General features: G+C 44.9%; 2 protein-coding genes and 1 long non-coding RNA gene across 5 annotated transcripts in view; 1 reads left to right on the top strand and 2 right to left on the bottom strand.

Moving 5' to 3' along the window:
- Nucleotides 1–743: 743 nt before the first annotated feature.
- LOC136430360 (spondin-1-like) lies at nucleotides 744–21080 on the bottom strand. Of its 2 annotated transcripts, XM_066420895.1 has the most exons (15): nucleotides 20840–21077; nucleotides 11311–11532; nucleotides 7001–7215; nucleotides 6624–6800; nucleotides 6114–6282; nucleotides 5682–5769; nucleotides 4977–5146; nucleotides 4734–4821; nucleotides 4273–4442; nucleotides 4022–4109; nucleotides 3562–3731; nucleotides 3281–3368; nucleotides 2830–2996; nucleotides 2433–2514; nucleotides 744–2258 (listed from the first exon to the last, which is right to left on the bottom strand). In XM_066420895.1, exons 2-15 carry the CDS (start codon nucleotides 11522–11524, stop codon nucleotides 2093–2095), a joined length of 2052 nt encoding a protein of 683 aa, XP_066276992.1. In that variant the 5' UTR covers nucleotides 11525–11532; nucleotides 20840–21077; the 3' UTR covers nucleotides 744–2092. The 2 variants fall into 2 exon arrangements, with proteins under 2 accessions (XP_066276992.1, XP_066276993.1); XM_066420896.1 differs by lacking the exons at nucleotides 3281–3368; nucleotides 3562–3731 and having other exon boundaries at nucleotides 20840–21080.
- Nucleotides 17750–27739, top strand: part of LOC136430359 (SH3 domain and tetratricopeptide repeat-containing protein 1-like) — a 19406-nt gene continuing 9416 nt past the window's right edge. Inside the window, exon 1 of one of the 2 annotated variants that reach the window (XM_066420892.1) lies at nucleotides 17750–18052. In XM_066420892.1, the coding sequence (XP_066276989.1) occupies nucleotides 17758–18052 (295 nt within the window). In that variant the 5' untranslated portion in view covers nucleotides 17750–17757. Of the gene's footprint in view, nucleotides 18053–25754; nucleotides 25967–27739 lie in introns of those variants that run through there. The other variant, XM_066420893.1, reaches the window with a different exon arrangement.
- On the bottom strand, nucleotides 24883–27031 carry LOC136430365 (uncharacterized). The gene is made up of 2 exons (XR_010754890.1): nucleotides 26132–27031; nucleotides 24883–25612 (listed from the first exon to the last, which is right to left on the bottom strand). It is a non-coding gene; the product is annotated as an uncharacterized lncRNA (long non-coding RNA).

Below are 27739 nucleotides of genomic sequence, written 5' to 3'. Positions count from 1 at the left end.
TGACATGCCACATTTTCTCACTTCACTCAGGTGAACATGAGTACCTAGCTTCGGTTAGGGACGTACCTTTGATAGAACTTTAGATAGAGGCCCTGTGTTTGTGGAGAGCCACACATCGAGCTCGTAAAATAACCCACCACACGTATCAAAAAGAGTAGGATGTGAGTAGATTAAATAAATAAATCTGTCCGGATATGCAGCTTGTACTATTCAGTACAAACCTGATGTATTACGCCATGAGGCGGTTTACCGGTTATGCAATACAAATAAATAAATACAAACAAACTTCTGATCGACTACCGGTGTCTCCTAAAATACAGCCATTTCAGAATAGGTACCAAGGACCCCCATATAATGTCCTTGAAAGCCCAGAGATTCGGCAGTCTGCGGCTAGAGTTCGGGATAGTTGGGAGTAGGTTAGAAAGCATTCGGGGCTCAGTCGGAAGTAACTTATTTACTGGTTGGGAGATGGTTGGGACATGTTCGGGGTGTGTTCGGCGCTAAAAGACAGGCGTGGCCTAGAACTGGTCAGACTGCTCCCGAGCTACCACCGTCCTCAGCCGGCTATTAGGCGGGAGTCATGGTCGGCTATGTGTACCCTAGGCCTCGCATACATAGAAATGATGCCTCGAAACTCCCTAGTCTACTCACAAACTCTGCGTGCTGTCTTGTTTGTGACTTTAATCCTTGAGAAAACATAATGAATATGCAACACATATCAATCAACACAAAATGCGGACGAGTAGTATCTGTTACCGAATTTATTAAAGAAACAATTAACCAAGTGCTTTATACAAAAGAAAATACAAAATGGCTAAATATAACCATTCGAATCAATTCAGGACCTCTTTGGTCAATGTCCTAGAATTCATTATAGGGAGAAAATAACTTACAGATAACAAAATTAAAATACAACTTTCATCTTTTATATTACACGTAACATTACTGTTAAGCCACACATAGTTGTTCTTATGAAATCATTTTTTTCAACAAAGTATTCAAAAGGCAGCAAAACAGCAAAGAGGCACCATTTCATCTCCGTCCGTTTGCAACCAGAAAAGTTTGATAATCAAAGACTGTCGACATGAAATCTCGAGATGTTGCGCTGCGTTTGTGAGCGCTGAGCTGTCGACGAAGAGTCTATTGAGACAATATCCGTACACTAGTCTCTTGAAGTAATATTGCTGCAGTGGACGATTGTTAGAACTCGTAACATATCGTGCATATATGTATCGTACATATAATACAACGTGTTAGAATAGCTAACCTTTACAAAGACGAAAAAAGTGGAACACAAAGAACATATAGAAATCACAATCGTCTGTTATCTGTCATCGATTAACTTTGGCCGGCAAAGCCAGGTGATGTATATTTATAACAAATTCTTTGAAGTACTAACAAAAACTTATCAAATAACTCTCAAACATTTTGTGACTTGCATAGTCATGATAAATGTGCTCCGGTGTGACTTGTTGCATATTGATATACTGATGATATACACACCGGCCCGGTCATACAGATTCTACGAGCAGCACAGTCCACTTCACCCTACTCTCTCCTCTTGTGCTTACGTCAGCAACGTACGTAGAGATTTACATTTAAGACTAACAAGAAAAAGAGACCACCAGAATCTTAGGATGGGCCGTTGTCCATCCAAGGTTTATCGTTTAGTGTCCGCAGTCCTGCGTAATAATAGCTACAAATTGTCTAAAATTTCCGAAAAAAGTAGCAGTGGACTGGATAGACTAAATAGCACTAGCTTTTTAATCTTTAGATTTAGGGGACAATATATTGCGATTGTAAACTCTCAACTTTCATTTCTTTGAAACAATGACCGAGCTGTTGACATTTAGACAGGTACATGGTATGTACAATCATAACGCACACTTACAAACACAGCAACTGTTATTATGTACCGTAACATCACCATCAACAACCGTACTTCTGGATCAATAAACAATACTCTAGTGTTAGAGCGACTTTCCTGCAGGTGATTTGTAAAGTGTAACACTACTTTTCGTCACATCAAATATTCTTATCACACGATTGTGATCAGTAAAGACAGAAGCTGTGGTGTTTTCTGTACTGAAGTCTACTCTCGTCGGCGGCCGTAGAGTCTGAACCTGGCCAGCAGCCTCTGTAGCCTGTCGTCATTCCTGTTGGCCTCCTGGGCCGAACACGGATGCAGGTTACACCGTCTAATATGAGACAGCCGGGGACAGCGTCTCCCACCGTTTAGCGGCTGTTGCCTGATGTACCTGGAATATATAAGCAGAGGTTAGATCCATTGTCGTCACCACATGCAGAGCTAGAGAACCTGATGTTGCATACAAGTGCTAAAGGCAACCAGCAATACATCAAGCAAAATTTACCTGAACGCTTTCGAGAACTTGGGTCAGTGAGCAAGAGGAGTTTTAAGGATAGTTCTTTACCTTGATCGCACCATGAGGCCACCGTCACACCGTCTGCTACATCTGCTGAAGCGAGACCAGTTCGACACCTCACAGTCAAGAACTGCAAAACAACCGGCAGCATTTATTTCCAGTATCCACTTCACATTTCTGCAAATATACATCTATTCATTTCGTGCGGTCGACCTTGATAGTACTCAAATACCAACTGATATCTAAATCAACATTGGAACAGATGACATGTTGAATCCCCCGTCTTCAGCTTTATATGATTCTCGTCATAACGTGTAATGCATGATCTAAGTATGTAAAGCGATAGAAATGTAATGTCTAACTCACTTATTTTTCTTTTTGTGCTTTTCGCAGTGATATGATAACTATAATCTGTCTGGAATAGCAAACAGACACAAACCCACACCTTCTTGTTCTTCCTCTGCTTCTTCTACAACCTCAGCTGACTTTTGCGTCTTGGTGGGTACAATATTGGTGGCCTTGGTGACAGGACAGGACTCCAGGTTGCACTGTTTGCTCTCCGACAGCTGAGGGCATGGCTTCCCGCCGTTCAACGGCTTTTGTGTGATGGTTCTAGGACATAAAAACAGAAAAATGAAGATCATTTGCCATCTTAGCCTTTACTTGCAAGAAATCATATGTCGAGAGTATCATGTATTACTACAGTGGTAGCACGGGTGTTCGAGGACTTTTGAATGGTCATGTTTTCAGATGATTTTATGAAGCATGCTTTGGCTCGTCAGCAAAGTCCGAGACAGACATAAGTTACTTTCAAGTGTTAACATTTCATATTGAGAATGCCGTATTTTGAAAACTTAACTTCGTGATAGATTACTTTAAAGAACGTCGCTACTCACCGTGATCTGACCATGACGCCCCCGCCACACCGCCTGCTGCACTTGCTGAAGCCAGCCCAGTCTGACACCTTACAGTCCGAGGCAACAACTGAAAAAAAAAATCAAAGTTCTTCATTCAATTGCAGTATCCATTTTTGATACACAGTCATCCCTTTGTATTGTGGACAAAAACGTTCATCAAGCACTATCTACTTTCTGGATGAACTATAGATCGAAAGACAATCGTCCATATTAAAAAAATTATAATCTGTCTCGATTACCCATTTAACACAGATACGCACCTTCTGGTTCGGGTTGTACTTTCTCCACAGATTTGGCTGACTTTTCTGGCCTAGAGAGATCGTTGTCGCTGATGGCCTTAGTGACAGGACAGGGCTCCAGGTTGCACTCTTTACTCTCAGACAGCTGAGGGCATGGCTTCCCGCCGTTCAACGGCTTTTGTGTGACGGTTCTGGGACATAAAAACAGAAATGAACTTCATTTGCCATTGTCGTTTCAAAAAGCGTTAAATGCATGTCTAAGGGGGTACACTAGTGTTTCGATGACCTTCAATTGTCGTGTTTCCAGATGATTTTATGAGAGATGCTTTAGCATGAGTCATCGGCAAAGTCAGAGAAGTTACAGAGAGACAGACAAAGACACTTGTATGTGTTAAAATAACACATTAAGAATTCATCATACAATGTGCTTCTTTGAAAAAGTGGCTTTGTGGCAGACAACTTTAAAAATTTCGCTACTCACCGAGATCTGACCATGAGGCCCCCGCCACACCGCCTGTTGCACTTGCTGAAGCCAGACCAGTCCGACACCTTACAGTCCGAGGCAACAACTGAAAAATTGTCAACATTCTCCATTCATTTCCAGTATCAACTTTTGACAGTCAATCCTTGTGTTGATGATATAAACGTTATCAAACACCATTTACTATCTGGATGAATATTAGATCGAAAGACAATCATCTAGATAAAAGCATATACATTAAACATATGCACCGTCTGGTTCATCTTGTACTTTCTCCACAGATTTGGCCGACTTTTCTGGCCTAGAGAGATCGTTGTCGCTGATGGCCTTGGTGACAGGACAGGGCTCCAGGTTGCACTCTTTCCTCTCGGATAGCTGAGGGCATGGCTTCCCGCCGTTCAACGGCTTTTGTGTGATGTTACTGAAATATGTAAACAGAAATGACGTTCATGTTCTATTGTATACGTAGTTGCAACAAATCATCAAATATCCGCATAGAGTATTGCTGTATTGGTGACACAGGTAGCGTGTTCCAGAGGCTTTCGAATTATTAATTTTTTTAATCATCTCACGTGTGATATTTAGGGTAAGCACCCAATCAATGGATGTTAGTACCAACCTAATCATACATGGATAGTACCAACTATTCAAACACTGCCATACATGTACGAACTTAGCTTTGAGCTAACTTCAAAAGACGGTTGTTACTTACCGGGATCGCACCATGCTGCCACCGCCACACCGCCTGCTGCACGTACTGAAATCAGACCACTTCGTCACCTCACAGTCCTCGGGAACAACTGTGAAACAACATTGTCGAAACTTAGTCATTTCTTTGTGTCTTGTACCCAGACATTGAACACAAAACACATGGATGAAGTGATGGACACAAGATCTAGATACGGCAACACTATAATCTATTAGCATCTATTAGCAAATCAACACGAATACGCACCTTCTGGTTTCTCCTTGACTTCCTCCACAGTTTTGACTGACTCTTTTGGTTTTGAGGGGACGTTGGTTTTGACAGCCTTCGGGGCATCACAGGGGTCTGTATTACACCGTTTGATCTCAGACAGCTGGGGGCATGTTTTTCCGCCATTCAGTGGCTTTTGTTTGACGTACCTGGAACATATAAGCAGAAATGAACTTCATTGCCATCGTAAATGGGACCAAGCGTTAAACTCGTATTACTTCAGTGGTAATACTAGTGCTTGGCGAGCATTGTCATTTCACTAGATGATTTCACGTGTAATTTATGGTAATTTAAGGGAGCAAGAAGTAAAGAAAGTCACTATCAAATAGACGGAAGTTATACACGTGCTGAAACCTGCGAACATCATACATGGCTAGTTTCAGTTATTCAGCTGTTGCTTTGTGAACTTGACTCCATATTTCTTATGTCGTGGAGACATTTAGTGTGCAAGATGTTACTGTAATTACAACAGGAAGACGAGCAGTCTATCCCTGGTGGTCAGAGACACCAGACATCTGTTACTGATTGGTTTGTAATAAAGGGGATGGACATTTGTCCATCTATATCAGTTCTCACAAGGCAAGCACTGAGTGAAGACGTCATTCCTTGCTCTCCTAGCTAGTGCCTTTATCTACTCAACACTTATATTGTAGACGTGTTTGATAGACAGTTGTCCGTACTTACCGTGATCGCGCCGTGATTCCGCCCCCACACCGCCTGTTACACCTGCTGAACCCTGACCAGTTCGACACCTCACAGTCCAAGGAAACAACTGTAAAACCAGGTGACATTGTTCAGTTTCTATTCCCAGATCAATATCTGGATTAGGAACACCGTATATGCGTGCCACCAAAATCGGTAATTATATCTGGTTTATCCAATCTAGATGTCTAGGCGTAGCTTCGGGGTGTCAAAATTTCGTGATATTTGTATACATGAAATACGCCATGACGTGAATGTATTTACGTACTTAAATTACCACCCAAATGCACCATAAGCCCCGCAAATTATCATTTTGTTTTTGACGTGTGGGTATAATCTGTCAAAACACACTCCTCCATTGAAGTTCCTTATATAACGTTGTACTCAGAACATTGAGTAGACAGCAACACACACCTTCTTCTGCCTCGTCCACAAGCTCAGCCAGCTCGTCCAGTTTGGAGAGGTCGGCGCCCTCCCTGGTCAGCGTGACCCTGGCCAGAGCCGGCAGCTTGCGCAGGTTCGGGTAGTAGAACGAGTTGGCGGGGTGGTTGGGGAACTTCGAGCTGATCTGGAACACGGGTTCCTAAAAATACAAAGCGTTTGTACGAACAAGCATTAACTTCCCCACAAGAAGAAATCTCTCTCTCTATATATATTAAACATAGCAGATGTGTCTACAGCGTTTCATTCTTATTGCCTGAAATAAAACACTGTTAACACGTGAAGTATGCATGTGAATATGTGGTGACATATGACTGTACCGTACACTGACACCGCCAAACGGACATACACTTAAAGTCTGTAAACAATGCAGGGACAAAATGAACGATCAGTCCCAGAGAACCACTGCAGTGGGTGAATACATTGTATGGAGAGGAAAAGTATGGTGCAGTACCAGCGCCTGTCGGCAGGAGTATATCTCACCTGTGGCACCGTTGCCCAGTTGGGGGAGGTGAATGTGAATCCCTTGTCTGTGCCGGCGTCCCATGGTCCCAGGTTGGTGGAGAACTGGTCAATCCACTTCCCGTTCTGGCATAGGTCCTTGCTGTCCAGTCCCACAAACCAGTCTGGGCTGGGAACAATCTTCACCATGAACGACACCTAGCGGAAAGTAGACGATGTGCTGATTAGTTTAAGGTCCCATTTTCTCACCTTTATGGTCCCGTTTTCTCGCCTTTATTGGTTACCATACAGCGTCAATGGCATGAGATGTCCGTAATCTGTTAAAATATCAAATACTGAATATAACGTGCTATCGCATGCCTACATTTTGAATAGAAGCCTGTATTCATAAAGCTTACCTTAGAATGGTCAGCATCAATAGCGAAGTCCGTTTTCCTCTCTCCAACTCCCTTCTTCTTGATCTCGTCAGCAAAGAACTTGCCATTGGTTCCCTTGGAGCTGGCGAAGTCAGAGAACAGCCTAAAGGCGCCGGCCTTCTCAGCGAACAGCTTGACTCCCTCCGATGCCAGTTCTCCCTTGTGCCAGAGCGTGTATTCGTCATTATGGGTCACCCCTGGTGAAACATAAAACGCACACGTTCAGACAATGTTTTTTTATAACAGGTTATGCCAGTTGTAATCATGGTTTCGTCTCCCATTGTTGTCAATCTATATCGATATTATATGTATTTTGGACACAAGCCTTAGGGGATGCTATGATCGGACAACCGACGTTCAGTCCTTGATGCATACATGCAAAGAGCATCAACAACTTGGCCCATTTGGCCTATATCTCACTCGCACTTTTGTCAATCGTCGCTAGGTGTAGCTTTGAACAATCTTTGTACAAAATCACACCGCCTCACTCACCGTACCCTTGCGGGTTTATCACATCACGCACTCATCACGTATCCACTCGTCGAGCCGTCAATAACCGAGAAGAACCTTTTGGAATGTCAATTTACCCATCTGTAGAGTAGGCTAACACAACTGTGGGGCTATGTCTAAATAGACAACAGACACCCCGCAGACTTACGATAACATTTCTCATTAGACAGGGGACCTTTGTGATCCAAATGTGCCAAGCCGTATTATTGGATCCAGAGGTAACGTCAACAAGTTGCATAACCAGGTCGCTCTTGGTTGTCTCAACAAACTCGACACCAGCTTTTGGCTGTAGTCCACATCATGTCATGGTTCAGGGCTGCCTTTGAATGCCAAGGACATTACTTGAAATTCTAATGAATTGTAATTAAAATCGTCTTAATGACTTGTTATGGGTAGCGTTTGCCACAGTAGGCCATCGTAACCTACGCAAGTGATCAAATGCCTGGTTAGGCTTCAATGTAGCAGAGCGAATCCTTCAAAGAGAATAAGGCCAGAAAAAACGGAATTTCACGGATCGTAAATATAGCGCTGCCCTTAAAAGTCCACAGGAATATACTAGTATGCCCCAGCCCGGGACTTTTAATGCTCGAGCTGTTTTGTTCGTCTTTCTGTACATGCGCAGTTTATCTTGCCAACTTTAAGTCGAAGGCATACATCTGCCTGTAGATTACTATATTCCATTGGCGACAACTATTATCATGTGAACTTAAGCTTCATGCGGAAGCCAAATGAAATGCAGCCGCGCAGAAGCGATTCTGCATAATTTTGGTAAAATACAGTTTCATAGTTCCTTCAAACAGAAACTGGGCATTAAGTTGTGAACAGGCCGAAAAATTCACACAAATTTTCTTGGAATTGTCAAAGGATACAAAACTCCTGCCGAGCCGCCCCTACAAACAGAGGAGTCTGTTGCTCTAGAATTTTCCGGGGAATGCCGACGAACTGGATAGATATTTACGACTACAGCAGTTAACGTGAAAAACATCGCGCTGCGTGCCCTTCAAAACAGACAGCGGGGCACTTCGACGTTCTGTGGTCGCGCTGTGCGATCCTGGAGTGTCACGGGACGACTGGGGCATGCTGTGAGCGATACTAGAATTACCGCCGTGCCGTGATGACTTGATCTTGACAAACATACTTCACAGTTGATTCCCACCGCACGGAAAGCAAGCGTGATAACTTTGCACGCGCCGGGAGCGCCGAACAGCTGAAAAAATACAACCCCGGCACACTCGCGTGCCGGTGCTTCAGTCGGGAATTACTGTCACAAGAATCACGGGACCAGTCCTGACCTCGCTCATTCCAACCTTACCAAGTACCAACGTCTTATTCCAGATGTCTGTCAGAGATACCTTTAACTGCACAGTACAATCATCCATTACGACTTGGCTTTGATAATGGGTGGACGGCTTTTGGTAATACTCTTCGCTCTTATCAAGTTCAACTGTCATCTCGTCCATCTATGACATCGTCCTACATTCAGCACAACCATTGTCCTCATTATCATTGGCGTCATCATCACTATCATCTCTATTCCTCATCAGTATCGGGACCATCGTCATTATCATCAACATTGTTATCATTATCGTTTCCAAGAGGTCGTCCACACAGTCTAGGTCACGACGTATAACAATTCAGTGAATGCCCAAAGGACCTAGGTCTGTTTGTTGATGCCAATTAGACCTCTGTATCTCCGGCCGGCACTCCCAATCTATAGTTGTCCCACTTCGCGATATGACGACCTGCTCCTTGAGCCGAAGGCTAGAGGAAGCTTATCTTTTTCGCCAAAGCCAAATTCCACACCACTGTTTGGCCTCAAGCAAGTGAACACACCCGTATACCGGAGTATTCACGGCTTATGCGGCTGGGATGTGTGTGTTTTACAAGGCCAGTTGATCTTGTGCCTCTGACGGAGAGATGGCTGCACTAAAATGCGGACGCCCCGAATCCGGAAACCCGATCTGAGGCATAGACGCCAGTGTTAAATTCAGTCTCTATATCTAACTTATGGCCTTTTTCAGATAAATTCATTCCGTTTCCCACATAGTTTAACGTTACTTCTAACTAACTTAGCGACTGTCCTGAAATAGTCCTACAGCTATCGAACAACATCCCGATTGACCTGAAAAACAATAGCCTCAATATAGTAACAATGGCGCATTAACGAGCATTTGCAAATTTGAAAAAAAGGAAAACTTCATGTTCATGTTTGAACGATATGGTTTTGTCTGACGTGACAATGCCCCACCAATATGTCACTTTCACCACGTTCCGAGCTGCCAGATGCTTGTCTTTCACTTAAAAGGACACGGTGTAGCAACTGTGATAGACGTTCTGCAGAGGTATCTGTCCTATTTAAACACAGATTATTGGATGATTAGCCTTCAAAGAAAAGAGTTTGGTCCAGCAAAAGTATAAATGTCTGTGAGGTGTAAATATCTGAGTGGTCAATCTTCGCCAAAAGGAAGAGTTGGTCACGGCCAGTCTGTGCCGGTGTTCCGGCATTGCTGGCAGCCGATGCACGGTTACATTAACCCCCCTTCCCAGTTGACAGAACCGCTCGCAACTAGATCCGTGAGTGGATTTCACTGGTTCTGCCATCCCGCTGGTACTGAGGGAATGCTTTCCCTGGAAGCAGCATCACTTCCTATGCTGAAAGATGCCGTCTGTTCCACCCCCAGTCGCCTGTCTTCATCAGAACATTCCGTCACACAAGGTTGCAGAGCTATTCCTTAATCATGGAGGCTAGTGGTTAATTAGCCCCCGAACAGAAAAGGTTTGACCGTGTGCAGAAAAGCATATGAAGGCAACTGCTGTGAAATTGCGATCCTCGGCTCGTTCTAACGCAGCTAGCGGTCTCATAGTCTTGTGTGGTACTACACGAACATGTAACCAGTTACTCTGCCCGGTCCTGGCAGGGCAGCGCCTCTCACGAACTCTCATGGCTGGCTCTACGTATACCGTAGGAGGAGCGGCAAAACACGTACAGACGATATTGTGTGATATCTAGAGCCCTGTTCACACTGGAAAGCTATGGTCATATTTTTACCTACCGTGTGGCAAGAATTATGGACCCTTTTTGGCGGATAATGCTGATAAATTCTATCCTTTGATCGGCAGTGCGTTCAAACAGTTGGTATTGCATGGCATTAGGATATATGGGCAGGAGGGGTAGCAAAATGCGGTGGAATTTGAAGGTCACAGAAAGGCACCGGTGTCCCTTTGTAGTATGGCTTGTTACCTTGGGCGCAATTGTTCAAACAAACCTTTGCTGGTGCGCATTTCAAGCAACCGCGTTAGTTTGTGTATAAACGCTACCAGCTGTGTAAAAAGTAGGCTGTGCTCTGTCCGTTCATCTAAGCCACATCAGATCCATACAAAAGCAATGGTAATCCTTACAGAACGGCGTCACAAAACTCTGTCTTGCAACACAATAATCTAATAAAGCTTACCACCTAACGTCTAATGGTTATCATCCATAAACAAATGTCGTACTTAACACCGAGGAAAATATATTTCAACCTCCAGGCCCTACTGTAGCGAGCGGACGGCATCTGTGCCTCGTGATGGCACGCCAACTATGCGCGCTGAACGCACAATCGCAGAACACTACATGGGGTGACCAGATATTTTGGAAAACGTCTACCTTTTTGTGACACTGACTCAGTGACTGTTTGGTTTATTAGAACGCTAAATGATATGTAGTACATCACATTTTGATACATATTAGTATATATCATACAAGTCACCAGGTTATTAAAGAAAATAGGAAGACAACGTACCGACAAGAGAAGACCAGGAAGCCTTTGGCCGGTAGATTGGGTACTGCTTGGGGAACCTCTTTGCCGACCACAGACCTTCGAACACCAGGGTGTACTTTTGCTTGGCCGTGTCGCCCTTACAGAGCACTTCAGACAGCAGTACGTTGGCGCCGACCATCGACATCAGTCCCGCTAGACACGTCAGCACGACCAGGAAAACTCTGAGCCCAGTCATCTTTTCTTCTGTAGAGTTGTAAAAGACAGATTCTTACGGTAAGATGTATGCTTATGTAGGCAAATGTTACTGCGCTGGCTGCACCGCGGCTTTGGGAGAGACGTCGAGACCCTCGGCCTACCGGACCCGACTGAGGGAATGAAGTCTGGGTCCTGAAACGTTAGCTTTGTCTCACTAGTCGGTCATTCGTTTGCAAGGTAACGTTATTTGCTGTACATTTCCTACTGACTAATGCTGCCTAGCAACAGATGCCATCTCCATAGCGACGACTGGAGGAAACAGGATGAGAGAAGAGGCATGTCAATAACTGGTCATGACTCCCCTGTTCTGGTGCCTGTCGGCCTGGGGGGTAGGCAACATGCGTCATAATGAGTGACAACAGATACTCTGATGACCCAAATATCCCATATGTACAACACAACGATGGCAGGACTTCAGAGAATTCTCCGTTTAGATGGGTTATGGAATTTATGACGTCATCTGGAATGATATCCTCTTACCCCTATCTATCATCAATATAGTCTACCCAAACTGCTTAGGGAATATCTACACAGGTCTTGTAAACATCGGTCGCGTTGACAAATATTGACTGGATGTGCCGAAGGATTAAACCTCTACATCGGCGCTTGTTGTGCACTAAAATCTGCCCACCCTCACGATGTCATGGTGCAGTCGATTCCCAAGGTCACAAACGTATTCATTGTACTCAGAGAGGGTCCCTGGTCAATGGAAAGGAACATTTCTGTTTTCTATTTAGAGATGACTTGTTCTAAGTTTGTCTGGCCCCTGATTGCCCTCCTGTTCCCTGAGGCCCCCGGTGAATTTGGCGGTAATGAACACTTATCTCTCCAATGGCGGGGCTCGTGACACACGCATTCCGAACAGTCTGACTTCACAGCCACAGGCAACGTTCTAAACGACGCACATGTGGCCACATAAAATGTAATTAAAGTTTTGAAAGGCCGGTTATGGCTCTCATCTGTTGCTCATTTGTGGTCCTCCTTCATAACTCGAGCTAGACGGATCCTGTCAGCAGTCGGAATTGGATTTGACGGATCACTGCTCCAGAATCGCGGCTTATCGTTAGTTTCCACCTGTGAAGTAAATCATTGGTAATGGGCAAATCTCGCGATGTGACTTAAATCGGCCAAATCGACATAGCTAGCTGTGAGGAGGTTCTTGACCGGAACGCTTAGTTAAAGAACAGAAAGCATGTCGTTTTCCCTAGTTGGATTGACGTTTGACTTTTCATCCGCGTGTTCAGACATCATATGTCCTGAGAGCAAACCAGTCTTTGCGTTCCTCAAGGATCCTCAAGCATACTGACATAAAGACTTCATGAGAATTTCGTTCAGATCTTCTCTTAGATTCTTCATTCTGACGATAAAAGTTTCCAGCAAAGTGCTTTTGATTGCAAACCTTACCAAAGAGATGCAGTAAACACCATGAAGTGGTTTCGTTCTACTTTTGACGGATCGTCTTTCAGCCATGACCCTAAGACAGACATAGACAGGAGTTCCTTCCTCCAGCCGTGTCGAAAGGAGGCCAGAGAAGGACATATTTCGGGTTCTATGGGTGGTCTTCCTCGCGACCTTTTAAGATATTGAGTTACCGCAACTTTCTAAACAAGAGTCTTTCGACTACAAATCGAGTGCCGACTATGCGACATGTGTGAAGAGAGAAGAGACATCTTTGCCCTCCGAACATCTGTCAGGCGAATTGCGTTTTAAAACAGCGAGGTAGTCACATTACGTTTACAGTGGTCGATGTAATAAAACTGACATAAAACCTGCCTCTCTACTGGGGTACATAACATATCATAACTCGTGAGACTCAAGTGTAGCACTGAACGCATGTGGTGGTCTTATTCTGCTTCTAATGTCTTGGTGTCCCCATCGTGAACTATGGCATAACAGGGTCTACATGTCTGGCAGATATCGTACCCTGTGTGCGCAGATGTTGAGAGACAGCCCCTAGAGAGAAATTATAATAGTAGCGGTGAGAAATTAGGCATTATGTGTATGGGCTGATATCAATTTGTACAAATAGCTTTTTAAGTTTTGTTTTTCTTAACACTAGAACAAAATATAACATAATAAGACATTTTTGTACACGCCAGAAAGCTGGCTTGCCCTTCATTATTGTCAGTTCTACTGGCCAAGGTGTATGCCATTGATGTCCCAAATGAGGACTGCAATGTACTCGATCCCACCCGTACAGAGCTTTTCACAGTCGTGATATCACTGTACAGCTATAGATGTACATATGTCGCCACCTTGGTCTACACGTTTTACTTGTCAGAGGTGATGCAGTGCAAATACAGCTCTATATGTTCTTCCAGTCCTTGACCTCACCCCGAGTGATATTTAGATCCTCTGTGTTTGCTCAGGAGTTGGCCCGTGTGTGATATGTTTATTCCCGAACACTTGACTAGTCGCCGGCGTGTACACGTTAGACAGGTGGGTGACTAAAGGACCAGACACTGGTCTTTATTTGGTCATGTCCGGGCACAGCACCAGTTCTGTCACCAGCTGACCCAGACAGTCTCTAATGCTTCACACATTAACGTTACATGGTAGTCGAGGCTAACGCTAGTAGGAGGCTGGCAGGAGCGCGGTAGAGGCCGAAGTGTCCTATTTCTTCAGACGTGTGCCCTTGAACGGCAAAGAGAAGACGGATTCGCATCTGCACCAAATGCAGGTCGTAACGACGGCAGAGAAATTAAAGCCATAACCAATATTGGATTATCATTCCAATTACATAGTCCAGCTGTCCTGTCTATCTAATATGAAGGAATTGAAGGGAACTTCAGCAAAGGAATGTTTCATACAGAAAGCTGGCTGGAGCTACTCTCCAAGCAAAGAGTGATTGAGAAGAACATTACTTTCTTCTCATATACACCGTTTTCTGAGAAAACGGTGCATGTGAGAAGGATGTCACAATCTTCCCAACCAACCTCTGCTTGGAGAATAGGTGGGACGGGAAGTCATGATCAGCAACACGGTCGCGGGGAATACAAATTATTACAAGGGTCCATTGATTAACTAGGGGGCCGATTGAGAGTAATACCTTCTGTACTTTTATTTACTCCTTCCTTCTACAAAGGTCTTCACTGTTTAGGCAATAGAAGTCTGTAGATACAAGAGTCCTGTGGGACGAAGCAGGCCCTGGGACAAAGTAGCGGGAAAGGTCTAGTCTCACACCTTGGTCACGTGAGTGCCCATATCCGGATCGTGCTGCGCGACCTGGATTCCACCATGGTCCCACCATGATCACTTGTTATCCCCATTATCGCAGAAGGCGCAGGAGCTGGCGGGAAGTTAATAAGTCGTTAGTGGCGACGTGACCTTGGTAATGAGCGGCAGATGGGCCGAGTTCCGTCTGTGTGGAGCGAGCTTCAGTCAAGCATGGCCGCACGAGGGACCTATCATAGGGCTCCAGAAATATGTCGGACAAATCATATTTCTCTGCATACTATCAACTCTATTTGCCTGCTTTGTATATCTATAGGCATGTTTGGCAATTTGATTTTTTATATATACTATCATTGGGTGGGCCGACTAATATATACATATATGTACATATGTATATGCGCACCAAGTAGCACCAGACACAGACGTTTTGTGGTGTTATTTTATCCAAACGTTTCAATTTCCGGATGTCCAGTAAAGCTGTGATGATCATGTCAAAGACCATGCGTCGCTCTATTTATAATTCGGTTCAAAACGTTAAGTCACGGTCAAGTGTTAAGGGTTTGGACAGGCTGTGAGGTCACGGCCAAAATAAAGAGTCAAGGTGGAGGACCGGACCTGATTACAGAAATGTTTGTCAGGAAGCTACAAAGCTGACAATGCCAATGTCACGGCCTTGTAAGCATTCCGCTCCTGCAGGCGGGGAGGTCACGGTGACCTGCCTGACTATGAATAGACGCTCCCTTCCTGCAGCTGCAGGTTTCCAGGGGGCAAACGTAGGCTCAAGATACGCGGAGAAAAGCACGGTCGTCGTATTGACCCTTCAGCCTCCGTCCCTGAGGTCAGATGGACACCCGGCAATACTGTCACAACAACATAGCAATCGCTGACAAAAAACATCGGTTTAACTTATACTTAAATACACGAATTATAGACTTTATATATAAAGGTGTTAGATCATGTCAAGAAAGTAAAGTTTTCGGGGGGGGCGAGAGTCTGTTTGCCAATAAAAAGGATGTTTATTCAAGTAAGGAGGTTAGATACCCCCTCCCTCTAAAGTCCCCCCCCCCCCCTTCTCACTGAACCCACGGCACGCCTGAGGCGTCGCTACGGCCGACCTAATTGACAAAGCACGAATTTCATCAACAAAAAACGAATCTTTTTAAGGTTTGTGTGTTTTGTTGTCTTTTTGGTCATACTTGTAGTTGTACGTTTTGAATGATATTCCCATTATAAAGTCAAGAGTAACACAAACACAATCAGTAGGACGCAGCGACGCCGCCAGCGTGCCGCGGGTCCAGTGAGAGGGGGGCTTAATCGGAGTAGTCATCATTACCGAGCTTTCGCGGAAAACTAAGAACACCCGAGATATAAGGCAGCTCTCCTCCTGAGTTAACAACAGGAAATAAGTTGTGCTTATCAAGATTCTTCTGATAAATGTCTCGACGGATCTCGACGAAATCGACATGTTTTCTCCTTGAGTATTTCGCCAGATAATCTCTGGACTTTCCTGTTGCCACTCTTGCCAACTGGCAATTGAACGTAAACACCAAAAATGGGGCAAGGGCAGGCTGGTTGGTTCGTGCCAACAGCGCATGTTGACCAGAATTCGTCCTTACCATACCTGGTTGGCCTGAGTGTCATCCTGTTTCAGTTCCAGGCTCTACCTTAATTAGGCGGCCCGGAACTGAAACAGGATGACGCTCTGGCTAATACCTGGTTGGAACGTCCTCTGATCTGTTTTCTGCATATCTCAACCGGCCATATTGTAACAAGTTCTGCCACTGCATCCCACTCATCATATACAGCCTCCAAGTCAATGCTATCAGTGGCGTGGTCCAACCATTCCACCTGGGATATTTACAGTTAGGCCTGTAATTCGTCTGGGTCAAGGTTCTTGTATATCTGCCCCTGATATCCATCTGGATCCGACTGGATTCTACTGCTCAATGTGAGTTTGTCTTTATCACCATCGAGCGAGTCCGATGAAAGGAGGTAGAGATGTGTCAGGCCAGGAAAGATGGGGTGGGTCGCGTGTGCTGCAATTTGATGCTATCCGCTTGGAGTGCATTTAACCTTCATTCCGTCTTGCAATGATACAGTACTTTAGGAATTAAACACCCCATCATGGACCAAGCAAAACTAAGTTTGTAATGACATATTATATTTTCTTTAGCACAGGGCACGCTTTCTTTTCTTGTTGAGTCTGACCTAGAAAACGTTTTTCTACGTTCCAGGATCATCATCAAACACACAAAAGGGCACGTTCAATTTCCTCACGTAAACTGGTTTTACTGGTTCAATCTGACCGGGAGAACTAGTGACAACAGGATGGACAGCACAGATGTTACACTGTAAAACTCGACACAACTAGGGCGACATCTATCACAGCCCACAACATCTTTCACGTGGTTATCATCAACAGGTGGGAGTCCGCTGTTAATGTTTCCGGGCCTGTCGAGTGTCTCAGGCCAACTTTTATGGGCTTTTATGTACGTTTTATGAATGTTATATCTACTAAGAGATCTTCTGTTTAAAATTTTTGTGTGGTCTCATTCACTCCATCCTCGTTCACCAGGACCCTTCCGCTCCACGTTACATCGCTCGCAGAAAGGGCCCTGGTAACACGGGATGGCATCCATGGTTATTGCAGGTCGACGAGACTTGCTGATGAATAATTAATGAGCTAACCCTTATTTGGGACAAACGGCAGTTGTAGCTCATGAATAGTTAATGAGCTAACCCTTATTTGGGACAAACGGCAGTTGTAGCTCATGAATAATTAATGAGCTAGCAGTAACACGTAACCTGATTGGTTGATAGCTTCCCAGCGTTCTTTGCGCGCTTGCTTCCGATGAGAGGAAGCAAACGGATTTTAACCCCCCTGATTGGCTGAAGCTGTTTTGGTGGCGATATCGTAATAACCATGGATGCCATCCCGTGTTACCAGGGCCCTTTCTGCGAGCGATGTAACGTGGAGCGGAAGGGTCCTGGTGAACGAGGATGATTCACTCACGGCTTGCAAGTTTCTTCACACTTGGTATGTCAAATTTACTTTTAAGATGTTTTTTCTGGGCACTGATAAGATCCCCCGATCGATTGTTTAAGCTAATGAGTAATGCAGCTAACACACAGGGTTTATACAGGACTCGTGCATATCAAGATAGGGTAGTCCGGGTCCACCCCACACCCTTGTGCTGTTGTATACACGCCCATTTTACAACACCTCTCATTCCTGCAAAGTTCGGAGGCCCATCGCGCGGCGGCCGTCGTCTCGTCAGACCCACCGACACTGAGCCAGCTCCACACGAGACGGAATCTTCCTCTAACCAACAAGGTACGCAGTTACTAGTGAGTAATGTCCACAACGTTTACAGCTGGAGGAACGTTCTCCACATAGCTGGGTCGTGTTCGTCTCCCCCACTGGCACACACAACATTTGCCAGACATTCGAGCTGCTGCGTTGCTCTGACCTTTGGCAGGGTGACGGCTTTTCTCTTCTGTAGACGCCAATTGACGAAAACCACAACACCAAGATAACGGCAGACTCCTTTTCATGAATCTCTCTAACACAGATTGTATCTTAAGGAATTATGATTAGTTTCATGATTCAATACTTAAAAGGTGTAACCATTATTCCTGCAGGGTACAAAGTCCGCACTGTGGCGATATTTACTCAGCAGACGTGGACACAACTCAAACATCGTTTAGTTACATTGTCAATCATCGGCTGTTTAGCCCTGGTGCTAGGTTCTTTCGTGATCAGGCCGCGCTGTGAGAACGTTAGGACGGGAGACTGGAAAAGTATTACGCTTTAGGGTTTGGCATTGGGTTAGCAAATCAAATGCCCCAAACTTGTCACACTCACAGATTCTATTTGAAGCGTTCGCGGGGCCTTCGTGGTTGCTGAAAGGGCGGAAGCAGGTCGCGTTGTAAGACCGTTGGAAAAACAGGTAATAACAATATAGTACTTGTCAGGAGGACATTATAAAAGCTAATTATGTCTGTCAGCACATTTATTATGACGTCCTGAGTGATCTGCCGATCACGTACTGTATCTACAGACACTGTCGTCTCTGTTGTGGAACGGGGACACACATACAGCCGGCACTCAGGGAGAATCCTTGACAAATAAAGTGATGAGAGTCAAACGGTTACGTTTGCGCCTTTATGACAGATTTGACATTGATTTAGAAAATGTTTCGATTCTAAATTACATTGATCAAATTATATTATATCAGATAATAGACGCCTTTGTTCTGCCTTAGCTCAGACATCTGTAAACTCTTCGTGGTGGCGCACTTGAGTTAGCGTGATGATTGAGTCCCTAATATATATATATATAATATACAACTTCTGTATGACTACCATGTGGAGAAACTTTGCTGTGGGCAGCCACACCTAGATGTCTTATTGGACGTTTCTATCTACAATAACGTTTCCAGTCATCTTGCCAACTACATCTAACCTTGATTATCTAAGACTTTTGCGTCAAGTAGAACATTCCAAGACAGTCATATCCTTCCTTTTAAGAGACGCGGTTTCGGCGATACGGATGCTTTCATCTAGGTAAAACACAGCATGACTGTACTTTTGTAGGATCATCCGATGTGTCATTCATTCTATGTTTATATAAGTGATATCGGCGCTTTCATACTGTTTCCAGACAAAACTGAACAGAGCAGACGCTCGGACGTGTTAGCATTACAGCTTTCCTTCCTCAACAAGTTGTTGATCACGTTTAAGATTGGAAGAGTCAAGAGCTGCGCCTCTCCATGGTAACCGCCCGTGGCCGCGGGGTAAATACAGCTGGTAGTCAACTTAAACCCGCCTATGGTATTTCCTGCCTTTGGAATTCTTGGCAGCTCTCGGCGGTTTCCCACTGAGAGACGCTGAAAGCAAAACACATTTCGACTTTGGCGGGAAGAAGACGTCAAGAGATCTTTTTACAGAGGGCAGAGTGAGGCCTGAGTGCCATTGACAAACTCTGGGAGCATGTCTATAGCAGGAACTGGCTTCCCCTGCGGTTAGCAGCTGGCACACGAGAAAAACAAACTGACAATGTTTATGGTTTGGAAGAAAGTCTGAAGGTCTATAACACTGCGATGAGTTCGACGTTTGGAGATGGGAGCAAACCAAATTCTAGCTTCGACGTTTTAAACACATTACCTTCATGTTGTTGACAGACACTTAAATTTCTGAATGAAGATGTCTCTTGCTCTGCATTGCCTAAACTGAAGATTCAGGTACTCTCCTCCCTCCTCCACACGTAAGTATTATATTGAAGTTAAGTTTTTGCGGCTTCTCGCGCTAGATTTGAAACATTTACGCTCCGGCTGACGCATGCCTGACCGAGTTCCAACCAGTTTACTCCAGTTACCCTGATTTGATGCTTTTACCATCCCACACAGATCAGCACAAGTCTAAGTGTCGTTGGCGTGCGTGGTTTGGGCATATTGATGGCATGGTGCAGCCAAAGTGCCAGAGGTCTCATTCAATCCCACTGCGACACACAGTTGTGCTACTTTTTCGCAAATTGACCGAGAACACGCAAGAAAATAGTTGTTGCTCAAACTTGAGCAGATCTTCTTCGGTGATCAAAGGTGACACTACCTCCGTTCCACATAAGTCACGAAAGGTACAACACAGAAAGAGCAGAAAACTTCAAGGGGCGTTGATAAATTGAAGTACCATCAACTTCCGCAAGAGTGCGGTTACCTGCACACATAGGCCACAGTAACTCTCAACACTCCAGATGAATGGATCCATTAGTGGTAAACACACTACCATACACACCCCAACGTACTATGGGAGAACAAATGCTTAAATTTACAACGTAAAAAATTTAAAGAGTAACAATCCGCCTTCGTTCAATACTACGTTTTTCTACTTGGCAATGGAACTTAGAAATGGTACTAGAAATGATGGTAAATGTGGCTTACTCAGATGATGTCAAATGTAAAACATCGAACACAACAAAACTAGCATTTCTTCCAACATGGACAAGCGATCGCGAAGCACAGCGAAGAGATTGTTCTGGCTGAAGAAATTTCACGTTGGAAGAGGAAATGATCCTTTAAGAAAAAAGCTTGAAGAAGAAAAAACGGAAAGCATCACTACTTACAGAAGGCACGAAGAAACGGTGCGGTGAAAGTCACTGCAGGAGTTGTTGAAAACGTCGTCGACACGAAAGACCCTTGACAGGTTGAAGTCTTGTGAAGAAGTAAGGTGTGTCCCACGGACGGGCTCGGTTTTATAGGGCGGAGAATGCGTGGGCTGCTTCCCAGGTTACAAAGGTGAGTGAAACTTTGCCATGGAATCTCCTTACGTTTTTGACATGAGCACGGGAATGCCGGGTCAGATGCCATTCAATCAAACCTTATTTTTTCCCTCAGACAAGATAGTTACGGGCCGGAAGTGTACGCAATTGGTCCATGCCTGTTTGTGAGTTGGGCGCCTATTGGTTGTCCCGAAGTGACTTTCTGGTTGCAGCTGGAAGCACATGTTGATGTTGTGGTTTCGGCCCCGCCCCTCTCCACTCGTGCCAAGTGGAAGCGGTGAGGGAACATCACCAGTGCCGTGCCAGGAGATAATGGCTCGACGTGCCCCTTCCTTCCCCATCTTACTCAAGTGACACATTAGAAGACGACTGCTTTACTTCTTTAACAACGTCGTTGTCATGCTCAACACTCAGTTCCTTGCAATGTTCCAAGACTATACTTCATAAACATTGGCTACACTCTAACGCCGGCGGCTCATGGCTTTTAAATCTACTAACTCTGACTTAGGAATGCAAGACTGCCAGCGAGAGTGTGGCATGTGCACCTGTTCCTACGTCACGTGATTTATGTGTAGACGTCAGTAAACGCCGGTCCCAGGGCATGCTTCGGTCCCTTTCTTCAACAACAGTCCAAGGCCTATCGCCCAAGTTTAACCGCGGCCCGCCCGGTTGTCCCCGAAGCCGTTTCTCCTTTCCGCTCTAATCTAGAATAAGGCAGATTGAACTCGTCAGGAACAGTGACTTACAGCACACTACGAAATGCTGCGTTGTAAAACAGGAATTCAATACGGCACTCGGGGATGTGTGTTACGTAACAAGATAGAGAAGTACGCAGGCTGTGCAGGAGAACTCGTAGTTTGTGTGCGATACTGACAACTTGACATGTCATATGGCTTCCCTGTGCGTCATCTGACTTGATAAGTGTTAGTGCTTTCGTTGTAAAGTAGAGGAAGTAAATATGAGAATGCTTCCCTTCGGATCTAGAGGTCATCAGTATCTGTGTCAAGTTGTCAACATTAGAGCGTTAACTGATTTAGCGCTAAATCAATATCGTTGGACATACGATGATTTCATTTGTAGAAAGGGCAAATGAACTATCACTTACACTGCAAGCTGGTCTGCAGTATGACGGTCTTGAACCGTTTTGTCAGATGAGTATGATATCAAGGTAGTGCCTCAATGATTACAGATTTCACATTGTGCCCATGTCTGTCCTACCCTTAATAGAAGTGGATATTAATAATAACTTTTTGGCACGAATTAGACCCAAGAGTTTAGCTATAGATATCTCCGACGACCCTCACCTTGCACAGAAACGATCGTAAAAATACTGTAACACTGTGGAAGGGAAAATGTCCGCGGTGGTTTTGAGTTCGCGGTTGACTGACAAGGGGGATAGGTGGGCAGAAGACAGAAGAAAAATTTTCACGGTGGATATATCGACCTCTCCACTGCGAATATGAAGCCACCTCGAACATTTCCCCTTTTACAGTACCTCACTTTGAAACGATATCTGTGAAACATGCCTACAAATAACAACTCCAAGATTTACAGGACGCGTGCGAGCCGTTTAAGGACTAGGTGACCGCGCCCTTACAGTTGCCATAGGCAACGGACAACAAACGGGTCCTGACGAAAGTGGAGGCAAACTTCCCCCAGGTTTGCCGGAAATCACTCTTCCCCGTCCCATCAAGGAATGTGAACCAGTTTCCAACCCAACAAGGGATGTCACCGCAAAGGAGCAAGGTCATCGTTTTGGGCCAATTCAAATAAACGTCTTCAGGAGCCCCGACAACGCTAGGTCTTGTAGAAGGTCGCTCCTTAAGGATTTGCATCTAAATGATTCAGTTCCTTCCCGCCAGGAAGGATGTCGTTATTTAAGATGACGTATAATGCCATCTACAGACGACGTTTTAAAAAACAAACTTGACATTTCCTTATATGGTCATAACATCGAAATGAGAGCCAGGGGTTTGCAGTACCTGTCTCCCCATCTGCTCTTCGTTAGGCTTCATTACACGGCAGCCGTTAGAGCGAACAGCAGGTCTGTCCGAACGTGCCTAAACGTAAATACCTGGGAGCCACAAGAATTTTGCAACACGCTAAAAATAGGAGTATTAAGAAGAGTATGTCTCAATATGTAACACCTGACATTTCAGTGAGTTGGACCCGCACGCGAAGTTCAAGTACGTTTTCGCAAGACTTTCCGCCAAAAACAAGACCGCGTGGGGTGGACTGGAACGGATCTGTTGCCGTAGCATTGACCTGATTCATGGAGGCTCTTAGACAAAATAAATAGCAAAACAGCTCTCTTAAACCGACATGTTATCTGTCTTGAAGCAGCGCGTGTTGTCAGCTCTCTGCCCTTGGCCTGACGCCATCTCACGTGACAGGACCTCATCATAGGGTGGCACCTGACAGGAGGTTTCCAAACTTGTCTATTTCTAAGTCAGCTAGTAATTGGGAAAAGCCCTCGGCGTTGACACGGGGATAGCTAGGAGAAGATAGCACGACAGACTGTTTCCAAATAAGGAGTGGAATAACACGCTATGATAGTGATATATGTTGGCTATTCGACAAGAAGAGCTCGAGCCTCTATTTTCGTTTATGGGAACCAGATTAGAATATGAATCAAATACATTGTATACACTGTTGATTACAAAATGGTAAAACAGGTTTGATTTTGGTTTGGACAGAAAGGTGAGGGGAAAACATCAGTGGAACTTTCTATAACATATATGAACTGAAGACGAGCACACACAAGACTACTACAGCAGTACCCAGTCCATGGCAGTCCACTTGCAATTGAATGTTGTAGCTTCTGCTGGACACACCAAACAGTATTTTATGATTTTTGGTATTTCTAAGGTATTTTATGTAATTGGGTATTAGGAAATGGTGGTCATATCTCTAGCGGTGCGTCTCTGTTGAGTGGCGGAAGCCGGGGGAATGCTGGGAAGCGGAAGTCCGGACGGAAATTCCCTAGAATTCCCCCGAGGGAATTCTCCCCTTTACCCCCGACAGCTACTGCACAGTACTAGTATCCCCAGAACTGCAGTTGTTTGGCATACTGTGAACAGTTCTGTTTGTTTGTTTATTTGTTTTATTATGATCTCCATTAATGTCACAAAATAAACACTACTCTACCTGAAGTCAACTTACATAAGAAATAAAATGAAACTACGGTAAATAACAAAAACTTATACAATTGGTAAACATGTAGAAAACAGAATGAAGTCAGGAAGGTAAATAGTTTAAGCCATGACGCCAACACCCATTTCGTATCAAGTGACTGTCAACTTGAATCAACAACCTGAACTTGAACTTGACCTATAGCCTTGTGTCGGCCGTGATGACCCTCTGTGGCTTGATTTCCGGGTAGATCATCAGACGAGGCGAACAATCCATCCATCTTGGTCAGCTGGGTTACGTGATGCATGTTGTAAGGTTAACTCACTTTCTCTGCCGTTCTACTGACGCACGGGAAGTTACGGGGCAACACGCGCTGGTCCACATTGTCAACATGTTTCACATTCTGCACTCATTTCCTCTGATTAAGGCGCGTCCGATCTGACGAGTTTGTGAGATTCACACAGCGCCTCAGCTATCCAAGGACAACATTCCTACGTCTCACTCTGTGGTTCCGTATCGTGCATGCATCATGTAAATATCTATTAGTCTTTTGTAGATGTAGTAAGATACCACACTCTTATCACTAATTGTACATAGAAGCTTTGTCGTAATGACATGTACTTAGCTTGTAAGAGCATAAACGTACAACAAACGTATTTCATTCATTCATTTTAGTATATTGTGTCATGAAAGGCTCTGTATATTGTTTCTTACAGCGCGCTAGCAGCGAAATCAGACGAGGGCAAAGCTATCAATACGTGTGCTTAAATTTTATTTCTACATGTGTCAAGATCATCGAAACTTATAAAACCCCGCACTATGATAGCACCGTTTGGACTATCTCTTGTAGCGCCAGTAAACTTGCATGTGCACGTGTAGAAGAGTATCTGACTATGACGGGCAGTTTCATATCACTAGACGCTGGAGGGGTTCGACAGAAATTATCCTCCCGCTGGTCAGCCTTGCCCCTATGGTCACACACTGGTCTCCCTATGTCCATTTACGACATAAAGTCTGACATAGGAGCCTGGGTATAAATATGTGATGGCTGGTTCGGACCAAGGGCATTTAGTTAAACTCAATGTTCGGACTAACCGTGTCTGAGGGACGTGAACTGCTGCCATGCAGCAGAGAACTGGGCAGTACCGAGTAGGACCGGTCCTGCACAGAACATTCTAGTTGTGATATCGTTTCCACCTGCTCAACGCTGTTCGCTACCCCCCGCTGGACCAGAAAATCGCCTAAGTGACTCCCTCCAGGAACATTTCCGCCCCCTCGGGAATTTCCGGACCATGCTGGCTGTCAACATGTTTTGCCAGTTGAGTCTGCACGTCCCAGTCCGGGTGTCGGATTGTGAAAGTCTCCCTTGTGTCGGCAGCGAGCAGTGAGCCAAAACTGTCATGACTGTGGAAATGCCATTGACATACGTGTGTCGCTCTGCTGGGTAACACAAACGGTGCCTGGTACCGCTATACTTCACTTCACCTAAAAACGGGAGAAATGTATGCCTGTGAATAACAAAAGCAGAAAAAATTGTTTAGTCAAGGATATTTTCAGGAACATTTCCATGGGTCGTGCACCTGTTTTGATGAGTTCAAAGATCGTAGTGCACCCTGGGAGCGTTGCAGGCCCGCCTCCTGTACTGGCACCAGCAGTGACTCCTGTGTACCTTAGCACACGGTGGCCAAACATCAAATATTTACCATCTAATATTTTGAGTTCAGATGTTGCCCCGTAGGAAAAGTTTACCAGGTAGCTGGGACCCACGCCCACTACTGTCAGGCCTCCGGCGGTCTCTCAGGTCCAAGATGGCGTCATCCATAATAAGACGACGAAGAGGTAGGGCATCATGTTCAAGGGTTTGCACTACTAGACATGTTCTTAGGGTTGTTTGTGCCAATGTTCCGTCTCGGCAGACACACAGCTTGCCCTGTGATAAGCTTGCTTTGCTTATCCTGTCAGGGATACTTATTCATGACAGTGAAACCGCCCAAAGTAGCTAACCTTCGCCTGCAGGCAAGCGGTGTCCTTATGCAACCCTAGGCCTGCCAACCGGAGGACCCCTTCCAGCTCTGTCTTACTCACTTCTCATACCACGGTTATATGGACTTGACGTTGGGACGGGATCCAAGTCTATTTAGATGAGTTTATGTTTCACGTCAATGTCCGCCAGAGACAGGACAGGCGGGTTGTGATGAGAGATGACTCCCCTCGTCAACCCGCAGGAAATATCAGATGACCATGAGCGTGTCTGCCAGTTCGACAGCGCGCGGATGCCTGTTGTTTGAATGTCCCATCAAAATTAAATGACCAAAGAGCCGCGGGCCGAGATGATCAAAATTGCATCTGCCAAAGAAAACGTTCTCTCCATATAAGGATATAATAGTTGGCATAAGTGGATTTTGCTGATATTTGACAACATGGGGCGTTGCTTGCTAATGTCAGAATAGTACACAGATGATCTACATCTCAAATTTAACAATCTTGTTGAAATTATAGGTCGATGGGTGATGTATGTACACAAGAATTGAGCCCCAACTTGCTATGTTTGTTACTGGTAATTCACCATGTTTGTTGAGAAACAGGTAGCGGACATCACGTACTCATTGTGTACACGCGCAAGATCCAAGAGCAGTAGTGTTTACACAATTACAAGGGGCGTGAACGCAAGGGGGGAGACGTATCTAATCCTGTAACTTTCCGAGATTCCCCCTTCCTTCTTTACCTTTTTTCGCCTTTCTCCTGTGTGCGTCTGCTGATTTTCATATGCAGCTGGCGACGGAGATTTCTAGTGTGTTTGGATTTCTTGACCAAATTGTCAGCATCATTTTCTGCTTGAACCGTAATTACTAGTTTAGTCACGTACCTGAAATCAGGCAAAGCCGTCGAAGTCTGTTTGCACAAGAATGTAGTCAACATACCTTGAATTTTAGCCGGCGGCGAGAGATTTCCTACCAGACTTAACCGTGGAAGTTTCGCCCAACTTCAAAGTCGTTGAAAGACTGTCATGCGCCAAATATCATGAACATGAGAGCAGGGAACTGGTTCCTCTGAAACGCCATGGGACGTACTGTATGACAGGAATTCCTGTGCTTACCAGGTTCGATCAAGTTGATAGCAAGACTGAGTGACTGGCAACGAATGAACATCTTGGAGACTTTTCGAAGGGAAACTCCATAAAGAACATGCTTCAAAGTCAGAGATGTAAGTGTTAATGTGCGGGTCATGTGCACAACCAAGAAAGAACAAGATGGGAAAGACGCAACCTGCACTAAGGCGATAATTCTTGTGAGATGAGTCTAAGGACGCACGTGCAATATTTCTAAACATCATCACTTTCCTTTTTCTGAAACATGAAGTTTACATGAACTCAGAAACGGCCCCTTGTATCTTTTACAAACATGTGATACAAGAACACCGCAGGTTCCTACGTTTGTGATCTCCGTTTGCACAACTCGGGTCACGCACAAAGACCTAATCTCCAAGCAGATCCACGCCGGGCGCGAAAATCGTAGTATGCTAGCCAGAGAAGGTCCAGTCAGCCAGAGAGGTTTCATCAGCCCGGCAGGGTAATCTCCAAGCAGATCCACGCCGGGCGCGAAAATCGTAGTA

This window comes from Branchiostoma lanceolatum, chromosome 3 (genome assembly GCF_035083965.1).
Source record: "Branchiostoma lanceolatum isolate klBraLanc5 chromosome 3, klBraLanc5.hap2, whole genome shotgun sequence".
In the NCBI taxonomy this organism is placed as follows: domain Eukaryota; kingdom Metazoa; phylum Chordata; class Leptocardii; order Amphioxiformes; family Branchiostomatidae; genus Branchiostoma; species Branchiostoma lanceolatum.
The sequence above is the reverse complement of the archived record's forward strand: the minus strand, read 5'-3'. Positions and strand labels throughout refer to the sequence as shown.

Coding starts and splice junctions, on each gene's coding strand:
- LOC136430360 (XM_066420895.1), bottom strand. CDS start 11,524: ATGACTGGGCTCAGAGTTTTCCTGGTCGTGCTGACGTGTCTAGCGGGA. Junction 4,822..4,976: donor AGTCAAGGAGAAACCAGAAG/GTGCGTATTCGT, acceptor GTTGTTTCACAG/TTGTTCCCGAGGACTGTGAG. Junction 2,515..2,829: donor AGCAGAGGAAGAACAAGAAG/GTGTGGGTTTGT, acceptor GTTGTTTTGCAG/TTCTTGACTGTGAGGTGTCG.